This window comes from Gymnoscopelus braueri, assembly GCF_963280865.1.
Source record: "Gymnoscopelus braueri genome assembly, chromosome: 15".
Classification (NCBI taxonomy): Eukaryota; Metazoa; Chordata; class Actinopteri; order Myctophiformes; family Myctophidae; genus Gymnoscopelus; species Gymnoscopelus braueri.
Window position 1 is genome coordinate 35,976,544 of NC_137620.1, and position 23,748 is coordinate 36,000,291.

At 43.7% G+C, this 23,748-nt stretch overlaps 1 protein-coding gene across 1 annotated transcript in view; it reads left to right on the forward strand.

The window, feature by feature from the left end:
- Nucleotides 1–23,351, forward strand: part of dnah2 (dynein, axonemal, heavy chain 2) — a gene marked incomplete at both ends in the record, with an annotated part of 428,475 nt that extends 405,124 nt beyond the window's left edge. The window contains 8 exons of the mRNA XM_080450915.1: nt 3,278–3,477; nt 5,041–5,167; nt 6,821–7,007; nt 7,794–7,942; nt 9,866–10,049; nt 15,911–16,101; nt 18,634–18,825; nt 23,163–23,351. Coding sequence (XP_080307041.1) covers nt 3,278–3,477; nt 5,041–5,167; nt 6,821–7,007; nt 7,794–7,942; nt 9,866–10,049; nt 15,911–16,101; nt 18,634–18,825; nt 23,163–23,351 — 1,419 coding nt within the window. The remainder of the gene's footprint in view (nt 1–3,277; nt 3,478–5,040; nt 5,168–6,820; nt 7,008–7,793; nt 7,943–9,865; nt 10,050–15,910; nt 16,102–18,633; nt 18,826–23,162) is intronic.
- Nucleotides 23,352–23,748: the final 397 nt, after the last annotated feature.

Genomic DNA, 23,748 nt, shown 5'->3' on the forward strand with positions numbered 1-23,748 from the left:
GTCTCTCCACACACTGTCACTATCAAATGAGAGAGGAAGGGAAATAACTTTCCTAAGAGTAGCAACACAAAAGCTCGGAGTCAAAAGAAGAGCATCACAAAAGCACCCTCAACATTGAACAGTAGTATACAACAGTATACAACAGGGGTGTCCAGGGGGCCATATTTCAAAATAAGAAAATACCGTAGGGCCGACTGCGTCTCCTGTCATGCTGTACCTTTGGACCATAACAAAGTCACATACAAATGTGACTTTGTCTGTCTTTTGTGTAGCTTGAGTGACTTACAGTGTAGCCAACTGTAAGTCACTCAATCAGTCACAAAATACTTAAGTATTATTTTCAAATGCATGCACTGCATTGCTATTATATTTACAGTACAATAAATTGTCCTTTGTTAAGATGGTAGTGTAGTCAAATGTAAACAGGTGCGAAAAGGTCCGTGCAAAAACATTCAACAAACCTTAAAACAGCCTTTTTCTTTCTCATCTTGAGAATGAAACGACAACGAGGAACAAGCGGTTATAGGAATCCTTACACATCTGAGAAAAAGCTTATCTGCCCCGAGTACACTTCCAACCACTCTAATTTAACCCATTAAGACCGGGAACACATCTGTGCGTCATTTTTAGATTTATTTGGCTATTCAAAAAGCGCAGATTATATCTGCTATTTTTGAAAAATCTTGACAATTTTGTGCAAATCTTTGAATATACATTTTTAACTCAAATCTTTGCTTCTGAGGGTCCCTGGAAGAAAATATTTTGAGATGGGGGGGGTCCGCTGACATGCATATCATTTTGGGGGTCGTTGACATGAAACATTTTTGAGCGACACTGATATTATAGCAACATAAGTTTAAAAAATAAATAAACTGTTAGGATTTAGAAGACATTTGTAGAATCCCCAGAAGTAAAGCTTGTAGATCTGCTATTTATTTTGAATAACCAAAGAAATCTTAAAATGACACAGATGCGTTCCCGGCCTTAATGGATTAAACTTCAATGTATTTAATGTCACATGCCGTGGGCCAAGTGCAATCTTTGAACATGTCTGCTATACAGTATCCTGTACAATGCATAAGAACATACGCACGAGCAGGGCAGGAATTTCAGGGAGGCCATGAAGGCCATGGCCGTCGTTGCCCCTCAGTTGGGCCTTGTGCCCCTCAAAAAAATGGCATGCCCTGAGGCCACAGTGGCCTTAATGCCCCAGCTGACTGTACCACTTTCTCCTCTGTCTCTTTCTTGTCAATATGTCGACACCAGTGTCTCTTTCTTGTCATGTAGACACCAGTGTCATCCTTGGACCAAAAATCTTGTTTTATTTAATGGCCTTCCTGCCCTGGCATTTGGCCTTTGTGCCCTAAAAGAATGGACAACACCAAAGGCCAAGTGTCCTTGCCCCTAAAATGATGAAATTCCAGGCCTGCGCACGAGTGTCTTTACATCCACTGAATACACGGTGTGAACGGTGTTATCAGTACAATAACAGCACCCTACGGCGTTACTGAAGAATAGAGCTGTAGGGGGTGTAGAAGGACCCCCGCTGTGCTCTGTGGGCTCTCTCTCTCTCTGGAATCACATCCTTTATTCGTAGAACGTACAGTACATGTGTTTTATCTGTGTGCACCGTGGTTATTACAGTAAACCACTGTATACTTCATGTATAGGGGTCTGTACTCGGGCTCCCTCATTTTCTCGTGTCACATCGGAGTTGTGAGCTTGTATATTGATTCCTTTCTTTTTCCTTTTTTTTTCTTTTTCCTTTTTTTTGCCAAAAGTCCACCTATTACAACATGCCCCACATAGGAACGATATGGTTCATGTGGTTAGCTAAAACTAAGATTAACCCATTAAGACCTGAGGCCGCTTCTAAACATTTTCAAAATCCAAAAAAAAAAATTCGGAAACAAATATTAAAAAAAAAAAAAAAATCACGATTTTTCAAAAATAGCAGATCTACAAGCTCATAGCGCGGCACTCGGTGCCGCGCTATGAGCTTGTATATCTGCTATTTTTGGATAGCCAAAGAAATCTAAAGTGACACAGATGCGTTCCAGGTATTAATGGGTTAACATAAAAAGGGGGAAAAAAAAATTATTTCATGAAAATGAAATGTAACAAAAAACAAAAAATCCTCAGAACTAGATCAAACAAAAATCAACAATGCAGAAACCAACTAATATTTCAAAACTAAACTAACTGTTGACTGTGATGAGTGATGCTCAGGGTTGTGGGGTGTGTATGTGAGGGTGGTGGATCCGATCCACAGTGTGTTTTTCCGTAAATTAATGCTAATTAATCGATCATTAATTGATCATACTACAGCGTCATACAAAAGCGTCAAAAGTAGCAGATCCGCAAGCTCGAAACACGACGTTTTGTGCATGTAGATCTGCTACTTTAGCTAAAAAAAAAATGTAATCCTGAAAAGTAGACAGAGACGATATCAAGTGAATACTCAAGTATTCAAAAGTGCAAATTACAAAGTAATTTTTTCATATATATAGCCCCCCCCAAAAAAATATTTTTTAAATACAATTTTCAAAAGTAGTGAAAATAGCAGATCTACAAGCTGAGCTTGTATTTTCACTATACGAAACAGGGATTAAGTGGTTAATTCATAATATGTTTTTGTAAGTTTGGGTCCCAGGAGTCCCCACAAGTGAAACATAGTGCAGTGAAAGCAAAAGATAAATCACAATAAATACAAATAAGACTCTTCAGCAGACCTGCACACCTTTTAGAGAAAAGGACAGCACAAATAAGTTTAACACAGGAAGGAAGGAATGTCATCAGCTGACCACTCCAAACTAACGCCAAACACTTCATACAACACTGAAGAAGGAAAAGCACTGGAGCAAACTCGGACAATTAAAGCCTTTTTTAATAACAGGGCGCAGGCAAATAACGTTATTTGCCTGCACCCTGTTATTAAAGAGGCTTTTAATTGTCCGAGTTTGCTCCAGTGCCTTTGCTTCTTCATACTTAACCAGTCCCGCTCCTGAGATGCACCGGACCAGCCGGAATTTGTCTTGAGGCGCACCGTGGAACCCTGACTTCATACAAAACTTTAACAATTCTTCACTAATGACAAGAAGCTACTTAGTTTAATTGCTCGACTATCCAAAGAAAAGTTGTCAGAATTTTAAACAGTCAATGCCATTTTTTACTGGGATTTAAAAGTTTTTAGCTCGATTTTTAGGGGGGATCTGTCTGTCTGTCTGTCTGTCTGTCATACTGTATAACTATAGATTCTTGCATCGTCCTGTTTCAGGCGTATCGACCCTGTGCCCAGCGGGCGTCCATCTTGTTCTTGGTGCTGATGGACCTGGGCAGCATCAGCCCCATGTACCAGTTCTCCCTGGACGCCTACATGGAGCTGTTCGGCCTCAGCATCAAGCAGTGTCCCCGTCACCACAAGCTGGAGGACAGGATCCTGTCCCTCAACAACTACCACACCTTCTCCGTCTACACGTAAACACACCGCTTTACTATTCGGGCTCAGTTTTTGGTCTGAGGTTCTAGGTTACATTTCGCTGGCCATCGGGCAGAAATCTCCATATTTCAACGTTTTATGTTTTTTTGTTGTTAATTAACGCCCTACTTCGTCATACTACAGGGTCACACAAAAGCATCAAAAGTAGCAGATCCACAAGCTTGTAGATCTGCAACTTTTGCTGTTTTTGAATGTGAATCTTGGACATTATGAGGTTTCCATCCGACAGACGAGATGTACAAGCTCACAACGCGACACATTTGATTTATTTTGAAGTGAAATTGAAATTGGTTAAGTGTGTTAAGGGTTTTATAAATATTGAACCTATGAAAAGGGTTAAGAAGAGCATAATGTAAAAAAAATAAAAAATTACTTATTTTCTATCAATTACACACCCCATGGAGCCTTGAATTCATGGATATTTTTTAGTTTTTGTCGTATTCCTAAGCCAATAATTTGATGACCGGCGGACTCAGGAGACTCGATGGAGACTCTTTGAGTCCGCCGGTCATCAAATTATTAGCTTAGGAATGCGACAAAAACATACATACAAAAATGCGACAAAACAAAAAAATATCCATGAATTCAAGGCTCCATGGGGTGTGTAATTGATAGAAAATAAGTAATTTTTTGGGTGAACTATCCCTTTGAGAAGAGCGATTGAATAATAACATTGGATCCATTGGAACACAGGTTATTTTTTTCCATTTCCTTGAAAAGTAACAGTTTTGAACATGCAAGTTTTCCACGCGACGATATATATATATTGCAGATTATACAATGAGAGTGAATGGAATGGCCACTTCCAGCTCCAGGTAGCAACAACACAGCCCAAGGTTCTGTCAAAGTTCAAACATAAGTTCAACACGATTTCCATTTAAAAGTAATCACAAGTGTGTATACTGAGACACACATGTATGAAAGCTCCATCCTTGGACCTGAAGAGAAGATGTATTATAAGATGTGTCATTGCAGCTATAGGACACAGAAGGGTGAGGCAGAGAGACATGGCTTCTGAGAGCGCTGTCCTTCGATCCAGGGAGCAATATGTCCCCATGGGAACACACTCGCCGTGTGTCCAAAGAGACACAAAGGGAGAGTGGAGCGCGTCCTTGGGGATGAGTCAAACACCTCCGCTCATGAATATCGTTGCTGTCTGTCGGGGCAGAAAACCTCTTATCCTCCATATTTTAACTTTTTTGTGTTTTTCTCGTAAATTAACGCCCTGCTTGATCATACTACAGCGTCGCACGAAAGCATCAAAAGTAGCAGATCCGCAAGCTCCAAACGCGGCGCGAAGCGACGCGTTTGGAGCTTGTAGATCTGTTACTTTTGCAATTTTTCAATTTGAATCCTGAAAAGCAACAATTTTGGACATATGAGGTTTCCATCCGAGTCCGACAGAGACTATATAATACAGTGTATATGCGTGTGTGTGTGTGTGTGTGTGTGTGTGTGTGTGTGTGTGTGTGTGTGTGTGTGTGTGTGTGTGTGTGTGTGTGTGTGTGTGTGTGTGTGTGTGTGTGTGTTCTCCCGTGCAGGCGTGCGTGCTGGGGCCTGCTGAAGGACCACACGCTGCTCTTCAGCTTCCACATGTGCGTCAGGATCCTGGAAGCGGCCGGCCGCGTCAACGCAGACGAGTACGGCTTCTTCCTCCGAGGAGGCCTGGTGAGTGTGTGTGGACAGGACACCTGTAGAATCAGTGGTTCACCAACCTTAGAACCCACTCGGTATTGTTCTCGCCTCCGGGGGGCACCACATCCTCTTTTTTTTGTGTAGAAACACAAGGAACTCGGCTTTGGCTCCTCCCCTTTCTTAGTCCACTTCCTCCCGGGTGCTTCTGTGTTGATTCCTACTAACAGCCACACTACATGTTTAGGGTAGTGGTGCTGACAGACTCTGCTGAGATTAGTGGTTGACTGGTTCTCAAACGTTTTCACCCAATCACCCAAATTGATATGTACAGTATTTGGCCCGTGGACCCACATCTGAAAAGAGTTTGTGCCAGGTAGAAGATGTGTGTTTTTAAAAAAGTGTCAAAAATATGATTGATTTTTCTGAAATGTTCCAAAATAGCAGATATACAAGGTCACGACACATCGCGATGCGACACGTTGTCAGCTTGTAGATCGGCTATTTTCGAATAGCCACAGTATAAAATAGGGTTAAAGTGGCTGAACCGCTTTTTACACTATATTAACTAATTCAGCTTGGGACCCCCCTGGAAGCTCCTCCAGGACCCCTGGGGTCCCCGGACCACTGCAATGGAGCATAGACAATCTAAATAAACCCTCTTTTGTTTTTGTTCTCTCATTCTCATATCAGCGAAATCAAACAATTTTTTTCTTGTTTTCAAAGGCTTGGAACGCGCTGAACCACCGTCTCCCCAAAAAGAATGTTCCCTTTGTGAATTACAAACAAACTGGGCACGTGTCTGGAGGCTGTACGCTGTTTCTCAGGGACTCATTCGCTGCGTTCATGTCCTGTGTGTTTTTACAAAACGAATCACGCCACAAAGTAGAGTAGTTTTTTGGCCAAGTCTACACCTGCAACCACACGTAACTTCCACTTTATTCTTCTTATTCCTCGTCTTTGTATTGGTATTGTTTGTGTTGGAGCGCCTCAGTGCGGCTGCAGAGTTCATGTGCAACCTCTTCCAGAGAGAGATAGAGACACTAGAAACTCTGCTGGAGACACAAAACAAACTGTGTAGACTTGGCCCTTTGAAATAAAATGTATTTTAGCCCTAAAAAATAAAATAAAAAAAGTTTTATTTTTGATTTTTTTGCATTAGTCGACTGCCAGATTCGACTAAACAAATCCTTAGTCGGGGACAGGCCTAATGTGCAGTGACAAAGATCAAAAGAGATCCAATCTCTAGCCCTGCTGGACAAACGACATATCAACATTAGAAATATATTTAAATAATATTTCATTTTCTGATGAAGATCTACTAGGTCGAAACACTGAATAAGCAGCAATAAAAAAGTGGAGCTGAGAACCAGTGTGCGAATTTAATTAAACTTTTCCATGTCAAGGACCCCCAAATTTATATTTGGCCGCGGATCCCCATCTGAAAATGTTTTGTGCCAGGGACCTCCAGAAGAGAGGTCTTCAAAAATAGCAGATGTACAAGCTTTGAGAACCAATGCGTTAAGAGTATAAAATAAGGCTTAAGTGATTAATTGACAATGATGGTGTTTTTTTTTTTTTTATCACGAAGCAGCGCACTGACAGATGGGACAGTTGGATGGATTCATTATTGATTGATTGATGCCTTAATGGATGTTCCGTCCTCTCTCTCTCTCTCTCTCTCTCCAGGTGCTGGACAAGGCGGGACAAATGGACAACCCGTGTCCCAGCTGGCTGCCGGACAGCTCCTGGGACAACGTGACGGAGCTGGACAAGCTGGCCAACTTCCACGGCGTCATGGCCTCCTTCGAGCTGCACCCCAACTCCTGGAAGGAGTGGTACACCAGCGCCGAGCCCGACAACACCCGCCTGCCTGGTGAGCAGCCACTAGGATAAGGGTTCTCAAACTTTGTCAAGGACCTCCAAAATTATTTGTATTTGGCCGCGGACCCCCTTTCTGAAAAGGTGTTGCGCCAGGGACCCCCAGAAGAGAAGATTTGTGTTATATATATTCAAAATTGTCCAATATCTTTTTGAGATTTTTCTAAATATTTTTCAAAAATACCAGATGCACAAGCTCGCAGCGCGGCACAAGCTTGTAGATCTGATATTTTTGAATAGCCAACGTATAAATGGATAAAGTTTTTCAAATGATTGTGATGCTGTATTAACACATTTTCCTGAGGACCCCCTGGAACCTGTCCAAGGACCCCAGGGGTCTCCGGACCCCACTTTGAAAACCAATGCACTAGGAGAGACACGCTCACTGAGGATATGGGTAGCGTTAGGATATTTATCCATTATGATTCCCATTCCAATTCTGCTTATTGATTACGCTTCTTATCGAGTCCCGATTTCGGTTCCATACTGGTTGGGATGAAATAACTTTAGATCCACACACAAAAACGTGTGGATTGCAGCATTAATTAAAGCACCTTCTCCTGAACTGATGAGGAGACCATGTTAGGGGCCTGCGTGTGTGTGACGGTGGCCAACTACAGGTCACATTTGATTTGCCCAGTTATACTCAAAAATGGCACTTGAGTTTTGATACCTCTTCTTAGCCTTACTGGGTTCACAGCAATAATAATTTGAATTACACACGCAACCAACTCTCTCTCTCTCTCTCTCTCTCTCTCTCTCTCTCTCTCTCTCCTCTCAGGGGAGTGGGAGGAGCGTTGTGATGACCTCCAGAAGATGCTGGTGGTGAGGTCACTGCGTCTGGACCGAGTCTCCTCCTGCGTCACCTCCTTCATCACCAAGAACCTGGACGCCGCCTACAGGCAACCGCCGGCGTTGCACATGCAGGCCGTGAGTGGAAACCCTCCTCCTCTCTCCAGTCTCTCTCTCTCACTCTCTCTCTCTCTCTGTCTCTCCATTTGTCATTATGCCGACTCGCCCACGCACACACTCCACCACGAGTCCCCTCTCATGATTGACTCCGACAACTAAAATGGCTGCCAGGAGCGAGGCAGCGCTACAATGGAGCGGTGTCACTCTGTCGTCCTTTTTCTGATCTATTGTCTTGATCTGAAACGTGGGCTGTTGTAGTTTTTTTTGTTGCCTTCCCTTCACCCCTGTGTTCTCTCTATAGCAGCTCACCCCTGAAATGCTATGTTTTATATATAATAAGAAGAAAGGGACAAAATATACGTTATCGTCATCATGTCCAAAACGGTTACTTTTCAGGAAATGGAAAAAAAGAGCATCTGTTCCAAATGTATCCAATGTGGTTATTATTTAGTCACAAGCTCTTTGTTGATACTTTTCTTTGGTTATATTTATAAGATATAAAAATATTTATAAAACCCACAGACACAATGAACCACTGTCACTTTCAATAAAAAAAAAAAACGATTACAAATGGCAAAAAAATTGCAGATTGTTGCGACGCATTGTAAGCTTGTTGACCCCCAAGGGACTCTGGTTTATGTGGTTAACAGAACAGACAAAACAAGCACAAATAAATATAGCGATGTGATTTGAAATAGGAAAGATTCCTTCACTTCATTAATGGCCTCTATAAGACCAGATCAGTGGCTTATTGCTCCTTTCCGTCCGTACACTGCTTGCACTCATTGGGTCCCACTTGCATCACTCCTGACACTACACAGAACATCATGCATCACTGAGTTTAAACACTCTGGTCATCTGTTATCTCTGTCTGTCTCTCTATCTGTCTCTCTCTCTGTCTCTCTCTCTGTCTGTGTCTCTGTCTCTCTCTCTCTCTCTCTCTCTCTCTCTCTCTCTCTCTCTCTCTCTCTCTCTCTCTCTCTCTCTCTCTCTCTCTCTCTCTCTCTCTGTCTGTGTCTGTCTGTCTGGCTGTCTCTCTCTCTCTGTCACTGTCTCTCAGTTCAATTTAATTCAATTAGACTGAGCTTTATTGGCACGAGAAGAAATACTTTTACAGTGGGCTATGTTAATTTGTTTTGATTGTGTTGTTACACAATCAAAACTAATGAATGTTGCCTACTGTGCAATTAAAAGGGAATAAAGAAATGTGTAAACAGAGCTGTTACATTGCAACTTACAGTAGAGGGGAAAAAACAAGCTTAGCAAACCACAAGAACTGTGCATTTTCTTTCAAAATTAAATATATATACACATGGGATATGTTAGCCTGAGATACAACTTTTCAAATAAATAGCAGCAATATTTCAATGTTTGGCATTTTCTCCAGTGGTGGAAAAAGTACTGACATATTTTACTTAAGTAAAAGTATCAATACTGCAATGTAGAAATACTCTGTTACAGGTAAAAGTCAGAAATTCTAAATTTAGTTGAGTAAAAGTACAAAAGTATTGGTATCAAAATGTACTTAAAGTACCCAAAGTAAAAGTACTCATTATGCAGAATGTCCCATTTCACAAGTTTTCAAATGTATAAAATGTATTCAAATATTTTGAAAATAGCAGATCTACAAGCTCGCGACGCATTGGGAGCTTGTAGATCGGCTACTTTCAAATGGCCGAAATGTGTATAGGGCTGAAGTGGGTAATGTAATAATAATCGTAGATTATAGAAGTAAAAGTACTGAAAATTAGAAATACTCCAGGAAAGTAAAAAATACCTCAAAATTGTACTTAAGTACAGTACTTGAGTAAATGTACTTAGTTACTTTACACCACTGATTCTGTCTGTCTGTCTGTCTGTCTGTCTGTCTGTCTGTCTGTCTGTCTGTCTGTCTGTCTGTCTGTCTGTCTGTCTGTCTGTCTGTCTGTCTCTTCCCTCCAGGTGTTGGAGGCCTCCAGCAGCAGGACCCCTCTGGTGTTTGTGTTGTGTCCCGGGGCAGACCCGGCGGCCGCCCTGGCAGAGCTGGCGGAGGCGTGCGGTGCCAGCCAGCGCTTCCACGCCCTGTCCATGGGCCAGGGCCAGGCTGCCTACGCCAAGGCCATGGTCCTAGAGGGAGCGGAGAAAGGTACGAAGCAGGGTTATTATAGTTAATAACCCAAAAAAATACTTACTTTCTATCAATTACACACCCCATGAAGCCTTGAATTCATGGAGATTTTTTTAGTTTTTGACGCATTCTTGAGCCAATAATTTAATGACCGGGGTGTATTTCCGGTAGGAGACTCAAAGAGACTCCTTTGTGTCTCCTACCGGATACATTAGCATCTTTCCGCCGGTCATCAAATTATTGGCTTAGGAATTCGTCAAAAACTAAAAAATCTCCATGAATTCAATGCTTCATGGGGTTGTAATTGATAGAAAATACTTAATTTTCTTATTTTTTTACTAAAACGAACAAAACAAGGAAAACTAGAAAAAAAAAACTACTACACGTTTTGTGTTTACAAAACCAACTAAAACTAAATAAAATCATGTCTCTTCTTGTCTTTGATCCATATAGCTAGTGTCTTACACGTGGATAGAATGGACAATCGTTTCATCAAGTCCGATTTTCTGATTATTGCATTCCCCTCACAGGCTGAAAACACTGTCTGGTCGTTTAGCAGTGGCCCTTTAGCACAGGACTTAGTCATCATTCAGGTGAAAGGAAGAAGTGATTAATGAGTCAGAGCTCAATGAAAGGGCCATAAGAATAACAATAGCTTACCTCTAAAGGGAGCTGGCTTTGGGGTCACATGGCTGTTAAGTGACGCGATCACACCACAAAGCCACACGAGACAGCGAATATCTTTACTTGTCCTTTCAGACAATTCAAGTCTACGCTGTCCTTCCCTGTCCCGGACATGCGGACAAGCCTCAATGTCAACCCCTGAGGTCCTTAACCCGTTTAAACCGGGAAAGCATCTCTGTCACTTTAGATTTTAGTCTTGGCTATTCACAGCTGCGAGCTTGTACATCTGCTATTTTTGAAAAATCTTGAAAGTGTTGAATAATGTATTATTATTATTTTTTTATCCCACGATTTTACAACCCTTGTTAACCCAGTGCCAATTGTCTAAGTAATCCTGGGCGCTACACTCCCCCTGCCAGCCTAGGGAGCCCAGAGCTGAGCTCATGCCTCCTTCAGTGCATGAGAGCCAACTAGCCGCCTTATCACCTGACATCGGGGAGTTTCCCCGATAGGACGTAGCGTGTGGAAGGAACACGTTATTCCAACCAGTTCCTTTCCCCTCCATCAGGCGCCCCGGCTATCAAGGGGGAGGCGGTATAGCGACCAGGATTACTGCATGTTTTTGTGAGGGTACCTACCCTAGGAGACACAGGGAGAACATGCAAACTCCACACAGAAAGACCCTTTTGCCAACCCCACCTAGGCTATGGGCAGGGGCGGATTAACCATTCATGGTGCCCGGTGCTTGGAACCGATTTGGTGCCCCCCGGGACGGTTTTGTCAACGGGGGGGGGTTTGCAGCACGGACACGGTTTGGTGCAGCGTGGACACGGTTTGGTGCCCCCCGGGACGGTTTTGTCAACGGGGGGAGGGGGGGGGGGGGGGGGGGCGTTTTTCTTCACGCCATTTGGTGCCCCCCCCCCAAGGTTGGTGCCCTGTGCTTCAGCACCTCAAGCCCGTTGGATAAGCCACCACTGGCTATGGGCGCTGATGACGCGGAGGAGAGGACACGCCCACAGCGTCCCCGGCGGGAATCGAACCCAGGACCTTCTAGCTGTGAGGCGACAGCGCTAGATTTTTTTTCAACACAAATATTCTCTTCTGGGGGTCCCTGGCACAAAACATTTTCAGTTTGGGGTCCGCGGCCAAATACATACAATTTGGTAGGCCTTGGCACGAAAAAAGTTTGAGAACTATTGATTTAGAAGGCATTTGTAGAATCGGCCTCAGGTCTTAATGGGTTAACTGGCTCCTCTCCACGTAAAGGAGCAGCGGTTCTTCTCCGAGACTCTCCCGGGTGACTGAACTTCTCACCGTATCCCTATGACTCATTTTGGCCGCTTGTATCTGCGATCTTGTTCTTTCGGTTATGACCCACACTCCATGACCATAGGAACTAAGAAAAAGCATGTTTGTTGGGTGTAATAAACGCACCGAAAACCCACTTCCCCAGCGTGTTAGTTAAGGCCAGGCTGCCACTTGTTTCGTTTTGTTGTGTATAAATGACAGTATGTCTGGAGTGCCACTCGTCCACGCAGCCCCGCAGCCGACTTGATTGATTTGGACGGCTCTGATAGATCTCTGTCCTCCCCTGCCTCCCATCCCAGCCTCTCATCCCGGCACTCATCTACATGATTTGCAGTCGTTCGTAATTGCAACGGAGGCCCCGGCTGTCTGTTGTTTGTGGCTTTACCAGACACGCCTCTCTGTAAACCGGGGGCGAATGTCACTGTCATATATCAAACAATTTGTTTGTTTGGGCCGACGTCGATTGTCATTGTCTGCCCTTTGATTTATTCCTGCACTTCCGCTGCTGTTCACTCCTTGTCTCTAACAGTTGGGAAAGTCTCGTCCGCAGCAGCGTATGACACTTCTGGGTATTGTAGAGCTACAGAGAGCTGGCCAAGCTGATGCAATTACTTTTCTTCTTTATGGCCGCTGCTAAGCGTCCCAAAGTTGTCCAGCCATCACAGCACGCCAACGGTAATACAAAATAGATTTTTTACTGTGGTTCTCTAAGCTGTTTGTTACTTTCTTGGGGGGGTTTTCGGGCCGGGTTTATGAAATCGAATTGAAATCGAATTCATGAGCGCCCGGCCGCAATATCCTAAAGAAAAGCCAAGCCACTGTGTCTCATCTACTGTATACTCCCTCGGCCCATTGGCGACGATAAAATGGGGATCCGTGGCCTAATCCATATCAAACTGGGGATCCATGAAAATAAAAACATTGTGAACCACTGCTCTGTAACATAATGTATCGTCCTTTTACTTAACGTCTCCATTCTGACTACTCGTACCAGCCACCCTGGGTGTTGTATCTCTCTGTAGCCTGGTGCTCTCTCATCCCTCGTCTGACCCGCTGGTCTCTCTTTCTTCAGCGCCCGTCTCTCCCTTTTTTTTACTTCTTCTTTATCATTGGACTCCTTCCGGCTGAAGCGATTAGACACAACAGTGTCTTTTTTTGGCAGAGCAGCTTCCAGAGTCACGCTGCTGCGACCTTATCGATGCGATACCAGCCTTGTATTACAAGGACAGCCAGGACCTCGCATCCATCTCAGAGGAAGGAGTGCTCGACACCGGCGCTCCAGACAACAGCAGTGCTACCGTGTAGCTCCAACATGCTAGAAATAGACAGAAAGCAGGCTTTCCCCAGCCTAAGGACTTGTTAAAACCATAGAGTTGTATTTGAACTAGAGCCAGTGTACCGTAACTGTTAACCCGCCTTCTCACTATACTGTGTGTGTGTGTGTGTGTGTGTGTGTGTGTGTGTGTGTGTGTGTGTGTGTGTGTGTGTGTGTGTGTGTGTGTGTGTGTGTGTGTGTGTGTGTGTGTGTGTGTGTGTGTGTGTGTGTGTGTGTGTGTGTGTGTGTTTGTGTGTATATATATACTGTATATATCGCTGTTGTCGGGCAAACGCCCTACTTGATCATACTACAGCGTCACACAAAAGCTTCGCGGTGCATTTTGAGCTTGTCGATCTATATATATATATATATATATATATATATGTATATATATATATATATGTATATATCCCAAACATTTTAAAAAATAATTAATGATAGTAAAAAATAGCTGAATATCTTCAAGCTTGTGAGCTTGTAGATCTGCTATTGCTATCATCAAAAAAAAAATGATAACCATTTTGCAATAAGGGAGCCGTAGCCAGAGGCTATGACTGTTTGGGGGGGGCCTTGGCATGGAAACCTTTGAGAACCCCTGACGTCCAAATGGGCCACGATTCTGCCGAGAGAAAAGGCCCCTTTATTATGTTATTATACCAGTGGTGGAAAAAGTACTCAAATTATTTACTTAAGTAAAAGTACCAATACTGCAATATAGAAATACTCTGTTACAAGTAAAAGTCTAGAATTAAAAATTTACTTGAGTAAAAGTACACGAGTATTGGCATCAAAATGTACTACTTAGCAAAAGTAAAAGTACTAAAATGTTTGAAAATAGCAGATCTACAAGCTCACAGCGCGGTGCGATGCGACGCGTTGTGAGCTTGTAGATCGGCTATTTTCAAATAGCCTAGGTATAAAATAGGGCTAAAGTGGTTAATGTATGTTTCATAATATCATAATTTATCTCTGAAAAGTAACTAGTAACTAAGTTTTCAAATAATTGCAGTGGAGTAAAAGTAGAATATTTGCCTCTGAGATGTAGTGGATTAGAAGTATAAGTACAGAAAGTGGGAAATACTCCAGTAAAGTAAAAAAAATCTTTGTTGTGTTCTTAAGTACAGTACTTGTACTTAGTTACTTTACACCACTGTATTATACACACCATATATCCTCACTCACGCACTCGTTCATCACCCAAAACGTTGGAATAGACCCAGCCAGCTTGATGGACTCGCTATATACAGTGATAATTCTACAGTGGTAAAAGCTACCCCCCCCCCCCCCCCTCCGCCTCCCCCTGGATCGATTGACGACTGATTACTCTGAACGGAGGCCGTCGTTGGCCCAAATTGTGATGGAACTGCTGCAGGACGTGCCAATCCAATAATAAACAAAAGCCGTGTCCTAATGGAATCAGCGCTCGTATAGATCGGTGCGGCGTAGCCTTTTCGGATGCAATGGATTAGTCAGGGAGAGGGGGGGGGGGGGGGGTATGGAGCTGACCTTCATTCAGCACCACAGGTGGAAGGAAGTATACTCACGTTTTGGACTTAACCACTTAAAACCATAGACATATAAAGGTAGACGCCTCCTTCGGCTCTGATGCATTGGTATTTTGGGCGCCATTTTTGAGTAGGCAAGCTTCCGCGTGTGTCACAGAAGGGGGGGGGCGTTCGGTAGGCCAATCAGAGGCAGGTGGGGGCGGGTCTTTTTGAAAGAGGCAGCCGCGCAGCAAAAGTCAGTTAGACACGTTGTGATTGGCCAGTAGTCTACATGTTGTGATTGGCCAGTAGTCACTTTGAATGGTAGCTTGCCTACTCTAAAATGGCGACCGCGATACCAGTCGCTCCAACGAACTGCAGAGGCCAATGAGGTTTCTATATCTATGCTTGAAACCCCATATGGTTGAGCAGAGTCCCAAAAAAAAGGTCTTGCGCAGCTAAAATAGCCGATTTACAAGTTCACAGCACGTTGTGAGCTTGTAGATCGGATATTTTTTGTCATACAACACTGTCAGTCTTAAGCGTTCAACAGATTACATCCAAACGGCTTGATGACCTTTTCAAGTGTTTGACTGTCTGTACTCGAGCTGTTTTGCATTTTTGTCTAATAAAATATTCAATCAATCAATCAATCAAACCCAGCCAGTGCGTTCCAAAAGTCACCCAGCCACTTAAACGTTTTATGCAGCCAATCAATTTTATTCCATTTTATTTTAGAACGGAAAAGACCTCCAATTTCCTACAACGACTCTACCTGCCAACGTGTCCCAGGAGAGTGGACAAACGTACCGCAAGAGTTGACCTCTCCTCTCCTCTCCTCTCCCTCCCCTTCCCTTCCCTCCTCTCCTCTCCTCTCCTCTCCTCTCCTCTCCTCTCCTCTCCTCTCCTCTCCTCTCCCCTCCTCTCCTCTCCTCTCCTCTCCCCTCCCCTCCCCTCCCCTCCCCTCCCCTCCCCTCCTCTCCCCTCCCCTCCCCTCCCCTCCTCTCCTCTCCTCTCCTCTCCTCTCCTCTCCTCTCCTCTCCTCTCCTCTCCTCTCCCCTCCCCTCCCCTCCCCTCCCCTCCCCTCCCCTCCCCTCTCCTCTCCTCTCCTCTCCTCTCCTCTCCTCTCCTCTCCTCTTCTCCAGGTCACTGGGTGTTCCTGGCTAACTGCCACCTGTCCCTGTCCTGGATGCCAGAGTTGGACCAGCTGCTGGAACAGCTCCATATGCAGGAGGTCCATCCAGACTTCAGGCTGTGGCTCAGCTCCTCTCCACACCCAGACTTCCCCATCTCCATCCTGCAGGCCAGCATCAAGATCACCACAGAGCCCCCTCAGGTACTGTACTGTATACACACTTGAAATGTTCATTAGACCAGTGTTTTTTCCCCCCAAACAGTGGTGTCGGCCGTCGGGACCCATTTTTGGGGTCATGGAACCATTTTTAAGGTGTGAGAGCTTGTAGATGTGATTTTTTCATTTCTATTCGAAATAGGGCGTACGTTATTAATTCATGTTATATTTCTTTGCGAGTTTAGGTCCCGGGGAGACACCAAAAATTAAATATTTTATTAAGTATAAAATAGGGTTTAATTGGATGAATGTATGTTCTGTAATAATACTTTTCTAAATCAAAGTGTAGCTGAAGTTTTAAAATAATTGTTGTGGAGAAAAGGTAGCTGCATAGTACACTAGACCAACCAACGTCAGTTCGGTTCGGCAGGGCTCCCCGAGCCAAAAAACGGTGGACAGACAAATGTAATTTCATACTGCCACCGAATACTCCTGTGACTCGCGCTCACCGCTCGCGCGCCGTAACCAAACTAGTTCGGGTAGTTACAACATCTCGCAGGCACCGAACTCCTGACAAAAGTTCTGATCCCGCCCACCCGAACCGCTGAATGACGTCATCTTGTTGTCTGTAGTCAGCCGGCTGTAGTATATCCAATGAGGCTTAAAAAGTACAATATTTACCTCTGAGACGGAGTAGTGTGAAAGTATAAAGTATTCTCACACACACACACACACACACACACACACACACACACACACACACACACACACACACACACACACACACACACACACACACACACACGCAGTTCCTTCATACTGCAAGCTGTAAAACCCTGTGGTTCTGGAAGTGGGCTGGTTCCATGCAGGAGAGCTCCCCCAGCAAAATGATGCAATGGATAATCAATGGGGAGCAGGTCATTATTGAGAAATAAACCCTGACAAGATGATTAGATTCCGACGCGATAGCGGAGGAGTCTTTATCACCCGCTTATTACACTCCTTCTTAATAAAGAAGAGAGAAAGTATGCCATTAATTTATGCCAGGTGCATCCAGTGCAATGCGGTCGCCTCGGAAAACAGCGGGAAGTGTTGATAAAATAGAATCGTTATTTGGTCACTGCATTGTCTTTTGCTCGCTTCAAATGTTTTCAAAAACATTCTTGAACAATGTTTAGCTGTGAATGACACTGTGTGTTTGTTTGCATGAAATCAAGCAGCGCAGATTGATATGAGCCAGGTGCTCTGAGCCTTTGATTAGACAGCGGTCATTATTCAAAAATAACACACAGCTGAATTACGTGATTGACCAATCATAAGCATTCAACAAAGCCGTGTAATAAAGCAGTTTAACTACTTTAACCCTATTCTGGAATCATTTTAACGACACAAATCTTGTATGGGGGTCCCTGGCACAACTCATTTTCAGATAGGGGTCTGCGGACAAATCCGCATAATTTTGGTGGTCCTTGATACTCATTCACTGCCAGAATGATAAATAAATCATCCACTGCCAGCGATTTTTCGATTTTCTTACCTTTTCAAGTAGTCACAGAATATTTATCTCCAGTATGATCGATCCCCTGATTGTTGCCAATCACGGGGGGTTTCACTGTGCTTCTGCGAAAAAAAATATAATTTCATTCACAAAAACCCCTCCCTGTTCGCTTGTTAACACATTCCACGCCAGAGTTTAATATCATAATGTACTCACCAGTGCCAGCGATTTATTGTTGTTTTTTAGTTTTTTTCACCTCGCCACAGACCTCGCTAAATACCTTAAGATCGCGCGTTAAACTGTTTGTAGACACACAGGGTAGCTGTGTGAGTGGCCCAGAGAAGACCGTTTCGATCGGCGACATTACATTTTGCAGTTGTCGCGGTTTATGTTAAACAGCGTTCAGCGAGGAGAAAAATAAATCCGAGATAATGGCGGATTAGGGGAAGATTTAGAGCGGCGGCGGGTGGGAACGAAAATCTCCGGATACGGATAATTCCATATCCGGATGTGCTACAATGAAATGTGTCACTGCGAGGGAGGCCTACAATGAAATGTGTCACTGCGAGAAAAAAAAGAGGAAAAAAAACACTTCGCGTAGAACTACGCGACTGGCACGCTGCGCAATTATTTAGGTTCGTGTAGAACTACGCGATTGGCACGCAATGTGTTAAAGGCCGTTGAAAATAGCATGTCACATCAAAAATACATAGTAAAACACAGGAGGCGAGATACAGGCGATTTCCCAAATACGTTAACCAGGAAGTGAATGGAGCAGTAACTCTTGGGATCACGTGATCGCCTGGTTATGTGTGCATCTGGGTATGAAATGGTCATGCACATGTGTTAGCGAAGGTATCCAAGCTCATACAACCGCGCTATGAGCTTGTATATCTGCTATTTTTTAATAGCCATAGAATAAAATATGCTTAAAGTGGTTCAAATGATTGTGACGCCATATTAACTAATTTAGCTGGGGACCCCCTGGTACCCCCCCCCCCCCCCCCCCCAAGGACCCCTGGGGGTCCCCGGACACCACTTTGAGAACCAATGCTGTACTTCACCTGTCCTCTTCTCAGGGAGTGAAGGCCAACGTGAGTCGTGTGTACGAGCTGGTGACCACGCCCGAGTTCAGACGCTGCTCTCGCCCCGCCCCCTACAGGAAGCTGCTGTTCTCGCTGTGCTTCTTCCACAGCGTGCTGCTGGAGAGGAGGACGTTCCTCCAGCTGGGATGGAACCACGCCTACGCCTTCAACGACGCAGACTTTGAGGTCAGAGGTCATAGTTCCTACACAACTCCTACAAATCATTCCTCCATCTAAAAGTCACCACACCACTGAGTCCTACTGAAGTATTCAACCTGAGTCACAGTATAGATACTCCTGGTCAAATATTAAGTGAAAGTTGTGAAATTTGTACCTGAGTTAAAGGTACAAAGACTTAAAAGAGTAGTTCACCCAAAAAAAAAAACATTTAGCCTTGAATTCACTGAGATTTATTTCCTGAGTCGCTTTCCTGAGCCAATAATTATGACTCCGCCGGGCATCAAATGATTGGCTTAGGAATGAGTCAAAAACAAAAAAATCTCCATGAATAGAAAATAAGTAATTTTTGGGGTGAACCTACTCCTCTAAGTTTTCAAAAGTACATGCTTTAAAAAGTAGTAAAAAGTAAAGTACAAAAAATGGCGATAATAGTGAAAGATCTACAAAGCTTTACTATATTTTAAATAGTTGAGAACGAATGTGATGATGATGATGATGATGATGGTGGTGATGAGGATGATGATGCCATGCCATTGATGACAGTTAAATGAATTATCAGGGCCTGGCGCTGGCGGTGGTCAATAATCTATTCCATGTCACAAAACGGAGACTAAACTGGAGTAGAAAGGCCATTTCACGGCCTGTCAGATTGAAAGCAGATTAGGCTAATGGAGGCAGACAACTTGACATAAAGACTTAATGTCGGAGCAGACTGTATTTAACCCGTTAAGACCGGGAAGGCATCTGTTTTTTGGGCTATTTGGGCTATTCAAAAACAGCAGATATACAAGCTCATAGCGCGGCACCGAGTGCCGCGCTATGAACTTGTAGATCTGCTATTTTTGAATAATCGTGAAAACATTTGTAAAATATGTTGTCCCAGGGACCCCCCAGAAGCAAAGATTCGAGTTATAAATGTTCGCTTTAAAATGTATATATTCAAAGATTTGCACAATATTTTCACGACAAAAAATAGCAGACGAGCTTGTATATCTGCTATTTTTTGAATAGCCAAAGAAATCTAAAAATGACGTTCCCGGGTCTTAATGGGTTAAATGACTCCAATCACGCTGTCACCGTTCAGTCAGCGTTACTTGTCGTGTCTTTTAACCGCTTGTTTACCTTTCTAATCAGCCTTGTTCAGCTACAGTACTTAAAGGGAGGGGTGGGGGGGGGTGGGGGGTATTGTTCACTGAAACCCAGTGGTGGAAGAAGTACTGCAATGTATTACTTAAGTAAAAGTAGCAATACCACGATGTACAAGTAAAAGTCCTGTTATTTTACTTGAGTAAAAGTACCAAAGTATCGGCATCAAAATGTACAATATTTTGCCTCTGAGATGTAGTGGAGTAGAAGTAAAAACTAGGTACTTAGTTACTTTCCGCCACCACTGCTGAAACCTAACCAAAAATGTTTAACTGAAATCTAATAGAATTGCACGTAAAATCATCTTCATTTTAGTTTTCCCAACATCATATGTGCTGTCATGCCTTATTTACATCCTACCCTTTTTCAGCTTCTACAAATCAAGGCTTTACTCGTAAGACCTGGAAAAACTAAGACTAAATAAAAACTAAGGCTGTTCCGGAACCATCATAACCATCTGAGCAGCCATCACCTGGGTGAAGCTGAGGCTGAATAGCCCCCGTGGGATTAAAAAAGCCCCCCCACAACCGCCTCTGAAAATATCCAATCTACAAGCTCACAGTGCATCACAACACGACACGTTGTGATGCTTGTAGCTCGCTAGTGGATCTAGACCAGGGGTCTTTCAGCCCAAGGACCCCTTAGCAGAGAGAGAGATGAAGCACGGACCCCCACCCATATTGTATAGAATTGTGTTGCAGATTAAAAATTTGATATTTTTTCCCTCTACACAAAACCTCTTTGCCAAAATAGCAGATCTACAAGCACACAACACCTCGCAGCACGAGGCATTGTGTGTGCTTGTAGATCTGCCATTTTTGGCTAATGTTCCCCTCACTCCCCTCAGAATCCTATCACACAAAGATTTGGAGGACCCCCTGTAGTAACTCTGAGGACCCCCTAGGGGTCCCGGACCCCCTGTTGAAGACCCATGATCTAGACCTTGTAGATGCTGGTAGATCTGCTATTTTCGCCCCAAACGTTTGCCTGTTATGACATGACGCACAGCAAGGCGATGCTATAGGGCATAGGTCCTCAATAGGCGGACCGCGGCCCATGACCGGACCGCGGCACACCTTGCTATGGACACTGGGCAAATTATAGTTTTCAAAAAATAGGCTATTAATCTGCGAGTTAAGGCCTTTGCAGACAGGGTGCGATTTTTCGCACGGAAAAAAACGACAATATAATTTTTTTAAATAACACATGGTTCTCTATGACCTCATGCACACCGGCTCCAAATGTGCGGCAAGTGGCTGGAGCGGTGCGTTTTTTTTCTTTTTTCAATCGAACCCAGTTCGTTTCGGGCGTCTTTCGCATGCGGTTAAAACTGCTGTTTAAATCGTACCCTGTCTGCAAAGGCCTTTACCGCATTCTCCGTTGTATTCTCTACATGCAGCGCTCTGAATGTGGACTGACTGACGTGTGTGTGTGTGTGTGTGTGTGTGTGTGTGTTTGTGTGTGTGTGTGTGTGTGTGTGTGTGTGTGTGTGTGTGTGTGTGTGTGTGGCACAAACAACTAACTAACTAATTAGCAACTGATTAACTCACAAATAAAATGTTTTGTTTTATTGAGGTTTTATCAATTCTTTGGTCAAAATAAGAAAAAAGAAAACTACTGCTTACTGAGATCTATCAAAGTTAAAGTGTTGTTAACAGACCAAAAAGTGCTATTTCTCTTATTAAGCAGTCAGTGTTTGACACAATAGTAGTGCAATAGTTCATAAATTGATAAAGATGTTTTGATTTTGAACTTTAGCAGGAGAACAGCACTACAATTTGTCCTCCTTTCTCAGGGTCCTTTTGGTCTGGGTTTAAAAAGAAAAGAGTTCTTCAGTATGCCACAACACAATACCTCTCCTGATTATTAACAGAGGGTTTTGTCAAAGTGAAAAATGTTATTTTCATACTCTGCACCCCAGTATTGTTAAGTTGGTTGGTTGGGAGGGGATCCGATTTGTATGAGCTTGGCTTGTTTGGCCGACTTCAATAAACAGACCTTTGTCTTATTCAACAAAAAAAGAAAGTGTGGACCTTCAAGACTTGTATTTGAGTACCTCTGCTATAGTTCAAGTGGTTAAAGTGGGACTCTGCATTATACAGCAGTTCATGTCTTGTCTTTGTGACTAAGTTATTTTATGTGGCCGTGGCCTGCCTGCCCGAACCATTTAGTATGCCGTCGGGTGAATAGAAAACGGTCGGCCGGTAGATGCGGCTTGCCCTGAAAGGTGAACATAGTTAGATTAGCCTGCGCGATAGCCTGTGAAATAAGCTCAGGGTTGGTGGGAAAATGAATGTTTTTAAAACATAGGGTCCCCGGGAGAAGGGAAATGTACCGCTATGCGGTATAGGAAAACCTTCGCTCATGCTGCAAACGTAATTTCCTCAAACATCGCTTAACCACTTAAACCCTATTCATTGAGTGGAGTCTCCCAGGGATCTATCCGTGGCCCACTCCCCTTTTCCCTCTACACCAAATCTCTTTCTCTCAAAAATAGCAGATCTATGAGCTCACAACGCGTTGTGACGTACAGTAGATAGCAGCTCGTAGATCTGCAATTTTTTTCGCCAAACGTTTGCCTATTATTATGACAATATACAGGCACGCTACGCGCAGTGGTGGAAAGTAACTAAGTACATTTACTCAAGTACTGTACTTAAGTACAATTTTGAGGTATTTGTACTTTACTTGAGTGTTTCCAATTTCCGATACTTTTACTTGTACTCCACTACATCTCAGAGGGGAATTTTGTACTTTTACTCCACTACAATTATCTGAAATCTTTAGTTAATAGTTACTTCGTAGATTTTGATTATTATTACAAAACATACATTAGCCACTTCAGCCCTATATGCATTTCGGCCATTTGAAAATAGCCGATCTACAAGCTCACAATGTGTCGCGATGCGACGCATTGTGAACTTGTAGATCTGCTATTTTCTAAAGATTTTTTTAAGTGTTATACATTTGAAAACGTGTGAAATGGGACATTCTACACAATGAGTACTTTCTACTTTAAGTACATTTTGAATTCAGGACTTTTACTTGTAACAGAGTATTTCTACATTGCAGTATTGATACTTCTACGTAAGTAAAAAATGTGAGTACCTTTTCACCACTGCAGTACGGGCGTGCTACGCTTGACGACAACGCCACGCGTTCAAATCCCGAGTTCTCGACCTCTCTCTCCCCTATAGGCGAGCGAGAGTCTGCTGAGGCTGTGCCTGGACGAGAACGAGGAGGTCCCCTGGGACACGCTCAGGTCCCTGATCGCCGGGGTCAACTACGGAGGTCACGTGACGGACGAGTGGGACCGCCGCCTGCTCACCGCCTACAGCAACGACTACTTCTGCGAGGCCGCCGTCACGCAGCCGTACTACAAGTGAGAGGACGGGTCACACGTGTTTCACACACGCACACACCTAACCCAAAACCTAAAACCTAAAATGGACAATGTTCAAGCTGTCAACTCGTCGTGCTGCAACGCACTGAAAATGGCTATTTTCAACGTTTTTCAACTCACGTGTAACTAAGTATACATCAGGCACCGTAACCCCACCATTTTACCCCTATGTGTAATCTTAACCTTAGTTCCAACCTGAATCTTTTCCTAAGTGGAAAGCCTAACTTCATGATTGGTCCTCTTCCTTATTTTCTTAATAGGTGTTACCAATGATACTAATGAAGGCTCTGTTCCATTCTGGTCCACCAGAGTCAGGGTGCTGATATCTCTGCTACACTAGTTGGTCTCAAAGTGTGGTCCAGGGACCCTGTTTCTATTCG